This window comes from Canis aureus, chromosome 1, assembly GCF_053574225.1.
Source record: "Canis aureus isolate CA01 chromosome 1, VMU_Caureus_v.1.0, whole genome shotgun sequence".
In the NCBI taxonomy this organism is placed as follows: domain Eukaryota; kingdom Metazoa; phylum Chordata; class Mammalia; order Carnivora; family Canidae; genus Canis; species Canis aureus.
Window position 1 is genome coordinate 83,099,776 of NC_135611.1, and position 16,588 is coordinate 83,116,363.

General features: G+C 41.0%; 1 protein-coding gene across 4 annotated transcripts in view; it reads right to left on the minus strand.

Annotated features, from left to right (window-relative positions):
- PCSK5 (proprotein convertase subtilisin/kexin type 5) overlaps positions 1-16,588 on the minus strand; it is a 458,158-nt gene that overhangs the window by 325,661 nt on the left and 115,909 nt on the right. For all 4 annotated transcript variants that reach the window (XM_077906524.1, XM_077906513.1, XM_077906535.1 and 1 more), the window contains exons 4-5: positions 8,260-8,403; positions 4,311-4,387 (exon numbers count right to left, since the gene is read on the minus strand). In XM_077906524.1, coding sequence (XP_077762650.1) covers positions 4,311-4,387; positions 8,260-8,403 — 221 coding nt within the window. The remainder of the gene's footprint in view (positions 1-4,310; positions 4,388-8,259; positions 8,404-16,588) is intronic.

Consider the following 16,588-nt stretch of genomic DNA (forward strand, 5'->3'; position numbering starts at 1 on the left):
AGAAAGAAAACTGACAAAATTAATTCCTTTTGAAAAAGGAGTCTTTAACCTATGGATTGGTTCATTTGGAAAAGGAATCAGATTCTGGACCCACAGATCCCCCATCCAAGATATAATGTATACTCTCACCTCTACTAACTATGTTGCTGTGACTTTTAAATGGAGGGAACATTTAACCAGAAGCAACCTGAGGAAGGGAAGTTTTAACTCAGATATCAATAATTCATTTTTTCAGAAATAGGAGTAGTGGTGAGAAATGCCAGGAGACTCTTTCATATGTAGGGAGGCATTTTCTATTTTAAGCCTAGAACAATGCAGTCACCTTTATTCCACAAACTACTATGAATGGAGGCAAAGCTGAATGGAAGGACAGCTTTTATGGTCTCCTCTACTAAGGCTATTTCTTTAGCCCCTGTTACGGGAGATGTGAAAAAGTGACAAAAAAAAAAAGGAATTTTTATAACTTCTGTACTTTCGAGGTGACTTCCATCACCCTAAAGATTTAGTACTAGAAACATAATCATGTCAGCCTAGAAGAGATGATTGGCGTGGAGTTTTAAGGGTGATTTCTCTCGTAGTACTAAAATCCATCAGGCATTAAAGCTTCTTAAGTCATCTACCAATTAAATCCATTAATTCTCAGCCTGAATTATTTCATCCTTGTATCCCCCAAGCATTTAGCACAGAGCCATTCACAAAGTAGGGTCCTGTGGAATGAATGAACAGATGTAGCTAAGCATGACATAATTCCAGATATACTCTTGAAGCCTACTGGTCAGATCACACAAAGAGGAAGTATTTGCATAGCCTCTGTCAGAACGGCTCCATTCTGACAATAATTAGAAATGCCTCCTCTTCACTATCTTACATCAAATTCAAAGACTCATATTCCGGTGAAGGAGGTAGGTAAAAGGAACTGAAGAAAAGCAGATTTTCTGTAGACTGAATGAGTCTCAGCTTTCACCACCTAAAGCAGCAAAAAACCTACCGAAACCTCTCATCTTAGAAATAAAGACCTCCAAGTCGTTCGTACATTCAATTTGAAATGTTCATATGCACATATATTTTGAGATGATTATGATTATTAATTATTTATCAGGAACCAGCTAGAGGAACAGAACACATAATTACAACAACAGCTATAATTATGATTATCCAGCACCTAATAGAGACTCAGTTGTATGTTTGGGGTTTTAGGCATTTTACTGGTAACCTTTAGAAGTATTATTATTATAATTTTAGAGATTAAAACAAAACAAAAGGACTAAAGCTCAGAGTACTCAGACCCAAAGATGATAAAGTTAATTAAGGAGAATGAAAGCTGTCAACTCTTCTGAACTACAAACTCACTGCTAATTTCCTGATGCCAAGTCATTTCCATTCAAACAGAATTATCTAGCTTAAAGACAGATCCATCAATCACATCTATAATTATGGTCTAATGAGCAAAGAGGATATCTTAACCTCAAATGCCTGTGTTTGGCAAGTAAAAAATCAGGGAGCGCTCCTGAGAGGGGGTAAAGGGACATCTGATGCCATAAAGCAGAAGTAGGGAATGCTGGTGTTGTACCTCTGGAAACACCATATTTCACAGTCAAGACTACAAACACAAGCACAAATCTCGAACAATGCCTGTGCATGCTCCAATAACCAAACCCACACTGCACTCAATGAACTGTGGTCAGTACTTAGAATGGGTTCAAACAGGACATACTAGAACATGCCAGCATGAGCAGGCCCATGGCGATACTTCTTGAGATAGGTCTTGGGGAGAGCCACGTTTGAAAGGAATCCTTGCAAAGGACATGGTTTTTAAAAGGCAGCCTGTAAGAAGCCATCAAAGCCAATACTGTCTATGTTAACCGCAGCCTCTGTGCTTAGTGATGGTAGTCACACATCAGACAGGCCTGGGAAACAGTCACCATCGCCCCCCGAGAGTCTCGATGTAAAAACTCACATGTAAATTCAGACTGTACTGCCTACAGGGTACAATACGTTTCTGGTTTCCACCTGTAGCCTCTCTTGTCCCTTGACATCCTGTACAAAAAATACTTTGGGTGTTAACATGATCTGGTCTTTCCTACAGCTCTCCTGATCCTCTTTGCTTTCTACAAATGTTGATGGAATACATCAAACCGATGGATATAACGTCGTACACATAGCATCTCCTATACGCTCACCTCGAAAACACAAATTTCTTCTGACACCATTGATGTGTTAAAAAACAAGGTAAGCACGATGTGGAATTTACATGTGTGATGCACAATTTTGTCCTAGAAACTCTGAGTGTAGAAAACGCACCCTGCTCCACGGGAATATACAACATGCACACAGTTGCATACCTGGGGAGCACCACAGTCCACTCCTAGCCATACCTGTGCACACCTGCTCTTGCTACTCTCTGATTTCGACTGCCTCACCTTCCACTTCAGTCACTGTTCAGTTGCCACGCTTCTTTAGGCCATTCTGGGGCTTGTGGGGGCGGCACAGACTGTCCTCCACTTTCATTTTTTCCCTCTCCTCTCAACGGATTCATTTTCCTCCCTAGTCTTTGTTCCTTTCCTAAATTTTCATCTTTATATTTTATTTCCCCCCTTTTTCTCTCGCACACAGAGTGGCAGGCCTGTGAGCAGGAGCCGATGTAATGTGCACACACTTCCACAAGCAAACTTAGGTGTTTTTCAAGATAAAGTGGTGCATTTATTGTAATTGTACACATTTCATCACCACTTCACATGGACAGAACTGAGCCATTGTTTTTGAATAGGTCCCTACTATTTTGCGACGAAGCTTTTGAGTGCTGATCTCAAATCTCATTGTTTTATTACTTGGCGGCTTGAGATTTTGCAGAGCGCAAGTGTTTTCAGGAAGGTGGTTGTCACATTAGAGCAGAATGGACTATGTGTCAACTATATGTTGACATTTACTGGTGGTGACTTTTTGATATTGAAGCTTCAAGATTCTTCATCAATGTTTCAGGCTTAGTTTTTAAATTACGTGAAATAAATGAGCTCACACTGTTTCGCGTTATAACCCTTGGTGTGAAATTCACTATAACTTTAAACAGTATAATCTGGACAGCAATGGCCAGGACTGAAAGAAACTAACCAGTTTTCTTTTTTTGTTTAAAAGTTTCTGAAAAATTCCATCTAAGTCAATTTATATATTAATGCTTTCACCATTGAATCCAATCTGTAATATTAACTGAATTATTAGCAAACAGCATGCTTTCCACAGTAACTTTTTTGAGGCTTCTTTGTAGATGGTGAAAGGAGGGGAAAAAAAAAGAAGAAAAACCCATGTGCAGTCACAATTATCTAGGTCAGATGGCTTTATCTAAACTTACTGACTTAATCAAATAATACTAAGAAATTTTTCCCTGAAGAAAAACACAGGCTGAAAATAGCACGTAATAAATGGGCAAAGCACCTCTCTTTGCTACTTCTGAAATTCCAAACTAAAACATGTAAGTAAAAATCGAAATGATAGTATTTAAATCACAGCATTATCCTGGAAGAGCTTTGCAGTAAAAGGGAAAAAGCTAATGTGATCTAGAGATTAGAAGTATCTACTAATATTAGAAGTATCTACTAATCCTTTAAAGAATCTGGATCATTTTAAGCAGAAAAAAAACAAAAACAAAAACAAAAAGCCATTCCCATTTCCTTTGTGAAGAATGTTAAGATATTCCATGGTATCAAATGGGTGTGCATTTTCATCCACTCTCATGAAAACTACTGTACTAACTAGAGTGGAAAAGTGGTTAAATGGGTTTCTATGGCTCTTGAATGTGAAGATAAGAAAGGTAATGGGTTCTGTACATGGTGAACCCTACAGGTATTTCATGTACATTAGTAGAAAACACAATCATTACAGAATAGAAAAAAAGCAGCAGCATGTAAGAAAGTCCCTGGCAGACCTCAAGCACAGGAGTCAATGAAATCTGTTGAATTTAACAGAATAAAGTAACTCTTTGGGGGTACACTTTGTTTTGCCTTTCCCATTAGCCCTCCATCCCAAAAATGTGTCAATATTCCCATTGCCCCCCAGCTGTGCCCTCAAGATATGAAAATGCTGAATCATTATTCCCCAGGGTTCTCTCTGCGACCATTCTTACCATGTAGACCACTGCTTTTTATTACCATGTAGACCAACCCTTTTTATTCCTTTCAGTGTAAAGATACTTGTTCATCTTGGAGCAAATTTATGGATCCTTTGTTACCAAGGTGTTCTAAGAAAATGCTTCCCTCAGCAAGAGTAAAACACAAGTCCTTGGCAGCCACACACCAGCCACCCTCACTGGGCCTTACTTGTTCTCGTTGCTTGCATCATAACGAGGCATTGGGTCCAGGTCATTCCCATTAACGTCACAACTCGCTAGAGCATCCTATGGCCGCAGAGGAGAGAGCAAGAGGAGGAGACAGGCGTTTAGTAATTAGCCATTAACCTGAAGGCTCATGCATTCTTAAACACATTTCTGCAAGAGAGTAATTAGATTAAATAATACATTCATGGTTCAGTGGTGTCAGGATGCCTGGTTCAGTAATAATCAATGTTGTATTTTTCTCCTTAAGGTGAAGAAATACTCTCCACAGACCAAGCAAGAACCCAGACCATTCTTGCCAACACATTTTCCCTCATACCTAGAACTGAACCCTCACCCAATTCCTTTGAAGAGGTCCTCAATGACCACCTTCCCGGTGAAGTATTCTTGGACTCTCTAGAAGCAAAGTGATTTATTTTCCAGGGATTCTCTCTCTAGTCCTTACTTCATTTCTGGAGTGTGTAAATTCCTTGTAAGTCAAAGAGTTTTTTTGAAGATAATTCACAAATAACTGACAAGCCAATTAAAAATCAGTGTTAGAAATTTATCATATTAGGTATGGTGGTACTTATATCAGGCAATAGCTGTCTGGTTTCAGATGGTGTATCTACTATAAAAGAGTCTGTAATTCAGACTTTTTACTGATACCCAATGACCCTCTGTCCCAACCAAAATAATGAACAAAGTTTTACTGTATTTGTCAAGGCTTCAAACTGAGGCAAAAGCATCTCTGAGGCCATAGCTGGATCTGTTTTTAAAAGTGATTGTGAAAAAATTTCCAAATTTCTACATTTCTGTCTCTTGGTGTTCCAAATTTCCAAAAAGAAATTACTGGCTTACTTCCTCACTGCAATTTATATCACAGTAGACAGAACTCATTTAGAATGTTTTGTATTTTCTGACGCTTTAGGGTAATTCCCGATTTCAGTTTTAGTGAAAATAAATGCAATCTTTGTTTTCTAGCTCTCACAAAGGCTCTTGTTTCTGAAAATAATCCGTAGTACACAGAGTCTGATGTTTGGAGAAATTAAACAAAATACATGGGACATATGAAGGTGGTAGGTAAACTCCTGCTTCCTGTATTAAGGTGGCCCTGCAGCTCCCCTTTCCCTATACTGGTCACTAGAGCATGAATGGTGTGTATCTAGTATGAGTGATTAGTTTTACTTGGAAGGAAACAGAAGCCTAACATAGGCTAAGTACCTTGGTCAAAGGCATGAAATAAACCAGCCCCTAAAACCATGATTGGAACCCAGGCCATCTGCTTCCCCATCCCTCACGCCCCATCCCCGACCCCACCCAATGTGCTTTATCTCTACATGTCACCAGCTCCAACGTCAGGACAACTGCAAAGCACCAGTACTGCTAATCACACAGATAGGTTCTGGAGAACCACGTCTCTTTTAAGGGGGTGGGGGGGGAGGACAATAAAAGAGGCAAAGAATGCAATCACAATTAGGTTAAAGCTGTCTGCCTTTCATCAAATATGTTCCTAGGTGGTGGTAGGCAGGAACACCCCAGGAACACCACACTGTGTATGACTGGAAAGACTCCTCTGCTGGGAGAGAGGTCCCCACAGTTCTGTTCCTTATAAAACCTGGGCTCCCTCATTGCAGCCTTCAGACCCTAGTTTCTACCCTATCAAAGAGGAGACTGAATGGAAATTTCTTTTTTAGCTCTCAAATTCTATGCTGTGAATGTCTGAGTGTGCTTGGAGGCAGGGGAAGAGCAGCCACTCAAATGTTTTGTTCAAATGAGAACGGAATGAATTTGCAGTTACTTCTCTCTCCCTTTTTAACCTTGGGGAAAAATCATCTAATTTAGCAGAAATTGTTTCAATATGTCATTGTAGAAAATTAATTTGTGAAGTTTCTGGGGCTGAATGTTTGAAACAAAATGGGCAATGAGAAGACAGTGAGGAAAACATTCAAGTGTGAGGGGACACTGGGGGTTCGTGTGCAGGAAGATTGCTGTGGGTCAGAAATGTGGGTGACTGTGAGCCTGGGGGAGTTCCTGAGGTGCCAAGGAAGTGGCTTGGAGGTATTTTATTTGCAAAGATAAAATGGAGTCTCTTCAGGAGAATTAACTTGAGAGTCAGGGTCATGAAATAAGTGAGACTGAGCAAATGAGAAGGGAACATTGGAGAGAATGTGGTGATCTCTGTCTAAACGGTTTCATGAGACGCTAGAACCGTAGGTGAGGAAGAGCAGAGGAGACACAGAGGCAAACACACAGTGACACCCGTGGTGTTGAGAAACCACCCAGAAACCAAGCCTTCCCATGCCAGAGGAGATAGAGACACAGAGAAAAAAGAGAGAGAGAAGAGAGAGAGAGAGAGAGATCAGATTTCAAGAAGGCATCATATCCCTGTCTCTGAAACCTGGCCTTAAGTAAAAAGTCAGGTCCCTTCTGAGTGAGTCCAGGACAACATTCCCCAGGGCCTATGTCCACTGAGGCAGCAGGCACGTCAGGATGGCAAGTCCTTTGTGCCTCACAGTTCTCTGCCAGCTTGGGGCACAGGGTGATGGGGTGGGCTTGCTGAGGTCACTCCTTTAACAACCATGAACTGGAATAGAGAAGACAAAAATCTGAAGCAATGTGGTCTTCCCACTTATAGAACTCAGGATTCTCTGTGGGACGCCTCCCAAAAACACAGGGCAAAGCTTCCTACCCCAACCCATGATTTTCCTCCTTTCGAGTCAATAAGAGTCCCACAAAGGGAAGCAAAGTAGACTTCACTGTGATTTCGAGCTGCTTGCATTTTTAGGGATAGGACGGGAAACTTGTAAGTGGATAGAAAATCACCAATTTTAAGAGCAACTTTTTTTTCAATACCAACATGAAATATAATTTAGGAACATTCAAGACAGCCAAAAGTTTGGAATGAAAGCAATCAGGAAGGAAGAGAGGGGGGTGGAGGTAAAAACGATGGTAGTTTAAGTGGTATGCAGTGATATCAGTGTTGCTGGGTGGAAACAGTTGTCACCAGAAAAAAGGTCCCAGGGGAGGTTAGAACACATGGGTGTGAGTGGGATCCAGGGAATTTTCTGCTGAGCCCCGATGGGAATCAGCACTGCATTTGCAGATAACAGGGGGTCATTGCAGGCTCTTGATAAAAGAAGAAATATTTTAGAGAGAGAACCAAGGTGTCAGGAAACACAAATTTGGAGCTGACAGAGAATGGCATATGGAGAGATAATTATGGCACTCTCAACCACACTTCGAAAGGAGAAGCCAATGGAAGGAATGAGATTGGAGAGAAGAGCTCAGAGAAATCATGGACACATTTCTAGGCAGTGGCTACCACAGTAGTAGAGGGGACCCAGAGGCCCAAGGGGCAGAAACTGACCCCAAAGTGCAGTGGGCACCGGACTGGTAACCAGGATTTTCAATGAAAGTACTGAGTATCAGCACTTGCTCTGTGGTCTTGGGCTCATCCCACCCTTGGAGTCCTGGAATCACAGTTCCTTCTTAAGAAAGGGAACTGACTGCTTCCTAGGACTAGTAGGAGGCTGATCATTATCCTTTGAAAGAGGAGAGTAAAAAAAGAGAAAAAGACCAGTAGAAGAACTCGAGAAAAGTTCTAAGTACGCGTTTCTCCATAAAAGAAATGGAGCGTGTTGCGTGGGTATGTGGATGAACCGCAGAGCCGGGCGGTCATCATCAGGAGTAGATGGTGCTCATAGTAGGGTTTCTGCTGCCTTATCACCTGCTTATTGTCATCAGAACAAAGAAAGGCACTTGGAAGTTGAAAGCAGCATCTCATGTTTCCTGTACTCAGACGGTGCATCTTTTTTATAAGATGGAAGCAATACTCAGAGCCTACTGTATCCGTTAGCTGCACTTCTCAGCAGGGTCCCCACGTTCTGGCAATCTTGACAGGCATTCCCTTATTTCCCAGGAGGGAAGGTGTTGCGAGCACAGCACACACTCACGTAGTTCTGCATCAGATCCGGGTGGGTTCTCTCGATGCCGTCGTCCAGGATGGTCACCACGATGTTCTTTCCCGTGTAGCCTCTCTTCCAGGCTCCTTCGATGTTCATGTCTGATTGGCAGGGATGCGTGTTGTCGCTGCAGTGCTAAGGAAGGAAGAGGGAGAATCAGACGGTGCAGACGACTAATAATCAGAGGACAGGAGAATCGCCTAGTTGTCAAGATCATGGATTAAGGTAATTGGAATGTGGTGGTTGCCTGCAGAGCAGAAGCCCGGGTCTCTAGCATAGTAACAGGAGAGGGTGGGAAGGAGAGACGTGGGGAAGGCAAGCAGAACAGAAATCTCCTGCTAGCTCTGCGCTCGCCTAACACCATAGATCCTTTGGGGGAAAAATGGAGTAAAATGAAGTACATCCCAGTAGCACAATAATGGATGTGTCATTTTATTGTTAGCATGCATCAATGACACATAAAAAGGCATCGTAACATTTCATTTATAAACCCCATCCAGGCAACTGAAGAACGCATACTTTATAATTTCTTAACCAGGCATCTGGAAGCCAAGCTGGCCAAAAATGAGAACTCAGGCAGCTTTTGGACAGTGTCAGCCAGAGGTGTGCTACTGTGGGAAACCCACGAACGAGGAAAAAAAGGAACAGTGCCGTCAAACTTCTTTTGATGAATTGACCACAGCTGTCATACCATGATAGGTAGGGGGCAAGCCGACTCGGTCAGCGGTACTTGGAGAAGAGAAAGGAGGAATGGAACCGAGTCCAGACAGGACATGTGTGTGAGGGATTCAGAGGGCAGGCTGGAGAAACACTGAATCTTAGCTCGCTATGTATAGTCATTTCATTCCGTAGGGCTACAACATATAAACACAGCAAGAACTACATGAAAGCAGCAGCTCTTCATGATATACTAGCATTCAGCCAACCCACACCATGCCCCCCGCACGTCCATGTCTTCAAAGTAGCCCTCTGAGTGGTGTTGCTTCCCAGGTTCTTAAGACATCGTAGAGGAACAAAGGGGAAAAGACCTGCTATAACATAATGCCACAGTAACATGGGCCACCCTGGATCTTACCGTTTTCTTCCTGTTTTGTAACAGTTCAGCTCTTTAGGGGGGTAGGAGAATGTGAGCTTTGCAGGCTCCGAGCATAATGGAGACCCCACCGCCATTGACTCATCTAACCTATACTTTATTGAGCACCTACTACATGCTGCGGTGTGGTTGTAAGCAGAAAGGTTCCTGTCCTAATGACCCCTCCAAAGGGGAGACGCAGATAATAAACAAATAAACAATACCATTCAGAGCCCTCCTTTGGCTTAAAAGAAATTAAAGAGGGTGAGATGATGGTGAATGCCAAGGGACCAGAGCATACCCCTCTAGGTGGGAGGGGAGGTGGAGTCTTTGGTCGCAAGGAGTGAAATCAGAGCTGATGGATGACTGATGAGAAAGAGCTACTCTGCCCAAGAGCCTAGAGCTAAGAATCTCAGTAGAGGACACAGTAAATGCCAGGGTAATGTAAGGCGGGGAACGGCTCAGCACGCTGGAGAGAGAGAAAGAAGGCAGCACATGGCTGAAGCTCAGAGAATGAGGGAAAGAATGGTCTGGACGACAACCAACTAGAAGGGGAAGAGAGGTCAGACCATCCAGGGCTTTTCTTCTGACTACAACCTAAATAAATTGAGGCTCATGCCAAACTTCATCCATCAAAATCCGAAGCTAACTAGACACAGATACCTCTAACACAGATACCCCTGACATGAATCTGTAAATTTATTCTCAAATGAGACTACCTTTTGTTGAATGTCATAAACACACTTGAGTAGTTTCGAGGATTCATTCTAACAAACGGTGTACCCATTTTTCACCACAAGGAATAGCAATTTTAAAGAGGACGGGGGCTTATATATTTTCCGAACATCCGTATCTTTTTCTCACCTTCTTTCTGGCATTTAAGGCCCTGTACACACACACACACACACACACACACGCTACTACGACACTAACCCAAATTCCATTCTCCCCATGTCCCCCCATTTTCCAGGCACAGCTTAGCACCTACACTTTTTCCCACAAAGAGTTCTTATGGCCTTTGGCCAATGCATCTATCTCTTCCCCATCCTTGAACTCAAAGATGAAGACAGATACACACACACACACGTTCTGTCCTATACAATCCAACTCCTACTTGCTAAATTCTGCTGAACTGCTGTTGACTGTTGAGTCTTGTGTGTGAATTTTGTCTTGTTGATGGTAAGCCCCTCTCAGACCATGCATTAAACCAAGTCTAACTGAGCAATGCAGTGAATACTGGGCTGACTGATCACATGCCAGAAGTGAGGGCACAGCCTCAACCTCATTTCCAAGTTCACAACTGCTATGACGGGCACTGCTCCGACCTCATCAGAGATACTTAGCCAGCTAATGCTCAGTTGGCTAATGGAGATGATCATGAAAGAAACCGTGTAGATTTCCGAAATACCTATGTCTCCCAGAAGTCTCTTTCTGGCCAAGAGTGTGGGCCTCTCCTCACCAAACACTGCAATGTAACACAAAGCAACCTTGACAGGTTTCCATGTCATTTCCCCTTTTTCAGAACCTGTTCTGGCCACCTGTGGTATCGTTTGTGACATGAAGTAATGTTAATGTGGCCAAGAGGTGGGCTGGAGGAAGGAAATGCACAGGAAATGGGTAACCCACAAATGGGATAACCATCCTGGAGTGGAGGGATGCTGCCTGAAATTGTAATTACGAAAATTGAAGAAAACCAGCCGTCTATGGAAAACATGTGTGTTAAAAGTGAAGCAATTAGGTTTCTTTCTTCCACCTCTGCTTCTGTTGAATCCTACTCTAACAGATTAAATATTTTTGTTCCTCCTTTTTTTCTTTTCATCTGCCAAGATGGAAGGGAAAGGAGAGGAAATATCCAATTGATACTTTCATTTGGATAATTGAATATAGCAAGTAGCCAACATGTCAAAGGAAAAAAAAAATCAGGGCCTGGGGTGTTCCTGCAAATGAACAATAAAGTCAGAGGACCCTTAAACCAGAACCCTAAATTCTGAATGTGAGCCTTAGATTTTTTAGCATATATTTCAAGTAGTCCAGGCTGCCAAAGAGGTTTCTGGTGTGGTTGTTTCATACACCCAAGGTGTCCAGAGAGCAAGGACCATGGAAATATACTGATGGCAGTCAACAATGACCAAAGATAAGAAGGAGTTAATCACTTCTTTAACTGCCTTGTTGAGATGGTCTTTAAACTGGGCTCAATTTACTCAACAAGAATCTATGTTACCCCATCAGTCAAAGGCAAAAGGAATATAGATTAGCCATGATTTCCTCAGACATAGTCAATCAGTGTTGAGAAGGTATCTGCCAGAGCTGGAACTCAAGACTAGTTTCCAGAATTGTGTTACCAGATATGTACTCAATAGACCGGTATTTACAAAAGAGGCCAGTCAGACCCCTGTAGCATATCTGAAGCTGATGGAAACCACATATGTGCACAGTATATGCAACATAAATATTTGTAGTAAATATATGAACCTTCAGTTCAGAAAAACATACTGTATTTTCAATGATGGTCTATGCACAGGTGACTAAATATTTAGGAATAACACAAAATGGAATACATCTGTAGAAACAATGATTGCCACCTAAGTGTCCCATAAGTATCCCTTTTATGGATAGTCTCCCTATCCATAAAAACTTTTATTCTTTTTTAGGAACGTAATTTGAAAGAGTTTGTTCTGTGGGCTCTACAAATGGCCTTTTCCATACCTGGGTTATGATCTATTCTGCTTATAAAACCACTCTGGGTGTGTCTCTTTTTCTTGTGTTTTAAACACATCACAGTGTTTGCTTAATGAAAGAACAGTTTATACTAAAAATAAACACCTTTGTTATGTTCTCATCATCCTTTTCTTGGGGGACGGGAGGCAAGGCAACTCTCAATGTCATTCTTTTTAAACTTCTCCAAGTTCTGAGGGTCTTCAATGGACTGCCAATTTATATGCTGCCAACAGCCCAGGAACATTGAAAATATCTACTGTTCACTGTCATCGATACAGTGGCTCCTAAGATTGCATCTCTGAGTATACACTGTTAATAAGAATGCAGGATACACAACAATTCAAAAATTTTATAAACAAATTCAAAAACATGTCTAGTCAACTTAGTAAGGTGTAAATATATTTGAAATTCTTTGTAGAATTTGGAGTCCAAAAGATGTAAGAAATTGAAAACAACAACAACAACAACAAAACAAACCCAGAATCCATATTCCCTTAAGGGGAAATGAAACTGATACCTACAAGACCCTTACCATGGCCAAGCATCGGACTAATCACTTTATGTGGTCTAGCTTCATTTAAGACTCAGAACAACTGTTTGAAGGAGGTACTTTTATCATCTGCTTTTAATAGATAAAAAAAATTGGGGCTTAATCAGCTTCGGTAACCTTCCAGAATTCACACAGCTAGTAAATATTAAAAGTAGGATTCAAAAAGAAGCAGTCTGACACCAGACCACAGGGCTATGGAAACTCCTGTTCAAAGTTAAAAGAGAAGGAGCTTAGAGGAAGACATAATACATAACACAGCAAATTCAGGAGTAGATAGTAGATATTGGACAATATAGCACCAGTTAAGAAATTCAAATCACAAATCTCACCTGCCTTAGCACCGTGATCAGTGCATTCAAGTGAGAAGGTAAAATATACTTGAGTAAGACTTTAGGGACCTAATTTTTCTTAATTCTCCTTATTCCAATACACTTTTTTTTTTTAAGTTTAACTAATTTTATTTTACTTTTTTAAAGATTGTATTTATTCATTCATGAGACACACACAGAGAGAAAGAGAGAGAGAGAGAGAGGCAGAGACACAGGCAGAGGGAGAATCAGACTCCCTGCAGAGAGCCTGACATGGGACTCGATCCCAGGTCTCCAGGATCACGCCCTCAGCTGAAGGCAGCACTAAACCACTGAGCCACCTGGGCTGCCCCCAACACATCTTTTAGGAAATCACAAAGTTTCTATTTTCATAGTTGCATTGATAGAGAGCTTACTTCTTTGGTAAATAGACAAAGATGTGCTGGTAAATCAATTCTTTTTTTTTTTTTTTTAAGATTATTAATTGATTGGCTGAAGAGGTGGGAGGGACAGACTGGGAGAGAGAGAATCCAAAACAGACTCCGCACAGTGTGGAACCCAACACAAAGCTCGATCTCATGAACCTGAGATCATGACTCGAGCCAAAATCAAGAATCTGAGACTCACTGACTGAGCCATGCAGGCACCCCTCAATTCTTAAAAAAAAAAAAAAAAAAAAAAATCCCTTGAGTCGCCTGGCTGGCCCAGTCAGAAGAGCATAGTTGATCTTCGGGGTCATGAGTTTGAGGCTCACATTGGACATAGAGATTACTAAAGAAAAAAAAAAAACAAAAACTTAAAAAAATCCTTTATTTGTAGTGTTTGCGAATTTCCATGGTGTAAAAACTCACATCATGGTGAGTCTTAAACTATCACACTTGCAAAATTCCTGAATCTGTAACAATAAGTACTCATGAGCTCTTGGAAGGCAGATCAAAACCATCACAGGAAATGGCTCACTCCATTGTTAGCCTTGCTCCATTTAAGATGAAATTGTCCTTTCTGATGGGTCTGACATCTGTTTCTCAGTACTAGAGACTAGATAACTACTGGTAATAAATACGTAGGCTTAGTTGTCCCCTTGACAGTTTCAGACAATCACTTCACTTCTCTTTGCATCTATTTGGAGAAGGTCTTTCTTTAGCCTTTCCTTTTCAAGGCTACCTAGAGATATTTGACTTTGGACTTTTGTGAGGCCATAAGCTGATGTGCTTGCTCTTCTTGGGATGCAAGAAATAGAGTTTCTATGGCTCCAAAACCAAAGATGACTTCATAGATTTTTGAACATCTCAATTAAACTAAGGAAATCCTAAGACATTTACTATTTTATTTATGAGTCAATTTGAGGGACTTGAAATCCTTGGTTATCACACACATGAAAAAAAAGAAAAAGATGCCCCTAGCCAAAATGGATCTAACATCCAATTATTCAAGGATGATTATTCAATTTGTAGATTTTCCAGAAATTCCAAGGAAGCCCAGTTTCAATCAGATGAAACTCGGCATAGCAACTAATGACTACAGCTAGGGGAATCAGAAACTGATACCTACAAGATCTGTAGGTGACTCTGTTAAGTTCCCTACATTCTTAAAATCTGATCTGTAGTTTGAATGCAGAGAATAGCCATAAAGATTAAAGAAGATAAAGTACATTAACAAATGGCTGCTGAAATCACAATCCTGTTGTTGATGAGAGCACCGTGATAGGAGGCATGAGTGTACCCAATAGTTTAGTAGAGAATACTAATTAAAGAGAGAGAGAGAGAGAGAGAGAGAGAGAGATTATGACAAAATAATAAAATAATGATTTTCTTCATTGTCTGGAAAGGTAGGTCAGACAAACTTAAAAGGGCAATTGATCCTTTGTAAGCATAGCTGGGATGACCTGAATATTTTACATCTGTGGCTGTGAGTCTAGAGACTAGGGAGGAGGTGTGGGAGTAGAGAACAGTGTCCAACTATTCTGTTACATTGGTCAGATGGCCTCCTATGAATCATCACACATCTTTTTTTTTTTTTTTCAACTCCACACATTTATACCAGTATTCCAGCTCTTCCAGAACCATGGTTCACATCTACTATAATATTATTGGACAGTGGATCATTTCTCAGTTATAAAATCTCAAGGGTGTCTCACATAATACCAAAGAAACATCAGAAAACAATGGATGTTAGAAGAGGGGCTGTGGGGTATGAAATATGCCTATACAGAGGAAAATGAAAAGAAATCCAGTTCCTAAAATCCTACTCATAACTGAGGCTTAAAAAATCGAGGAAGTAAAAAACAAACAAACAAACAACAACAATAAAAAAGAAATTGAGGAAGTATCGTCAACCAATCTTTGACAAGAGAGCAAAGGCAATACAATGTACCAAAGAGAGTAACGGTGCTGGAACAAGTGGACGTGCACATGAAGACAAATGCATCTAGACAAAGATCTTACATCCTTCACAAAATTAGCTCAAATTGGATATGAGACCTAAATATAAAATGCAAAACTAAATTCCTGAAAGATAATGGCAGAAGAAAAGCTAGATGACTTTGGGTATGATTTTGCCTTTTTAGATAGGACAGCAAAGGCATAATTCATGAGAGAAATAGTTGAAAAGCTGAACTTCACTGAAATTAAAAACTCCTGCTCTATGAAAGACAGTATCAAGACACTGAGAAGACAAGCCACAGACTGGATGAAAATATTTGCAAAAGACACATCTAATAAAGGACACATTCAAAACCTACAAAGAACTCTTATACTCAAGAATAAAGAAACAAAAAATCTTATTAAAAAATGGGCCAAAGACCTTAATGGACACCTCGTCAAAGAAGAGATACAGAGGGCAAATCAAGATGCAAAAAGATTTGCCACATGACCAGTCAGCAGAAAAATGCGAATAAAAATGAGATGCCACCACACAACTATTAGACTGACCAAAATCCAGAACACTGACACTCCCAGATGCTGGTGAGGATGTGGAGCAATTGGAACTCTCATTCACTGCTGGTAGGAAGGCAACATGCAGCCACTCTGGAAGACTGTTTGGCGGTATCTCACAAAACTAAACATGCTCTTGCCAAACAACAGTTATATTCTTTGGCATTTACCATAAGGAGTTGAAAACTTATGTCCAGGCACCAAAAAGCTGCACATGGATGCTTATTTACAGCAGCTTTATTCACAAATGCCAATACTTAGAAGCCACCAAAATGGCTTTCAGTAGGTTACTCAGCATTAAAAAGAAATGAGCTCTCAAGCCAGGCAAAGCCATGGAGGAAACTTTAATGCACGTTATTGCTAAGTGGAAGAAGTCGATCTGAAAATGCTACACATGGTATGATTCCAACTACAGGCCACTGTGGAAAAGGCAAAACTGTGAAGAGAGTAGAAAGATCAGTAGTTGCCAGGGATTGGGGATGGGTGGAATAGAGAATTTTTTGAGGGGTGAAAATACTCCTTGTGATACTCTAATACTGGATCCATGTCCATTATACATTGGTCCCAAACCACAGAATGTGCAATACCAAGGGAGAACCCTAATTCAAGCCATGGACTTGGGTGATTATGCATCAGTGTAAGTTCATCAACTGTAACAAATGTACCACTCGGGGAGGAGATGGTGAGAATGTGGGCAGCTGTGCAGGTGTTGGGGCAGGAGGCATACAGGAAATCTCTA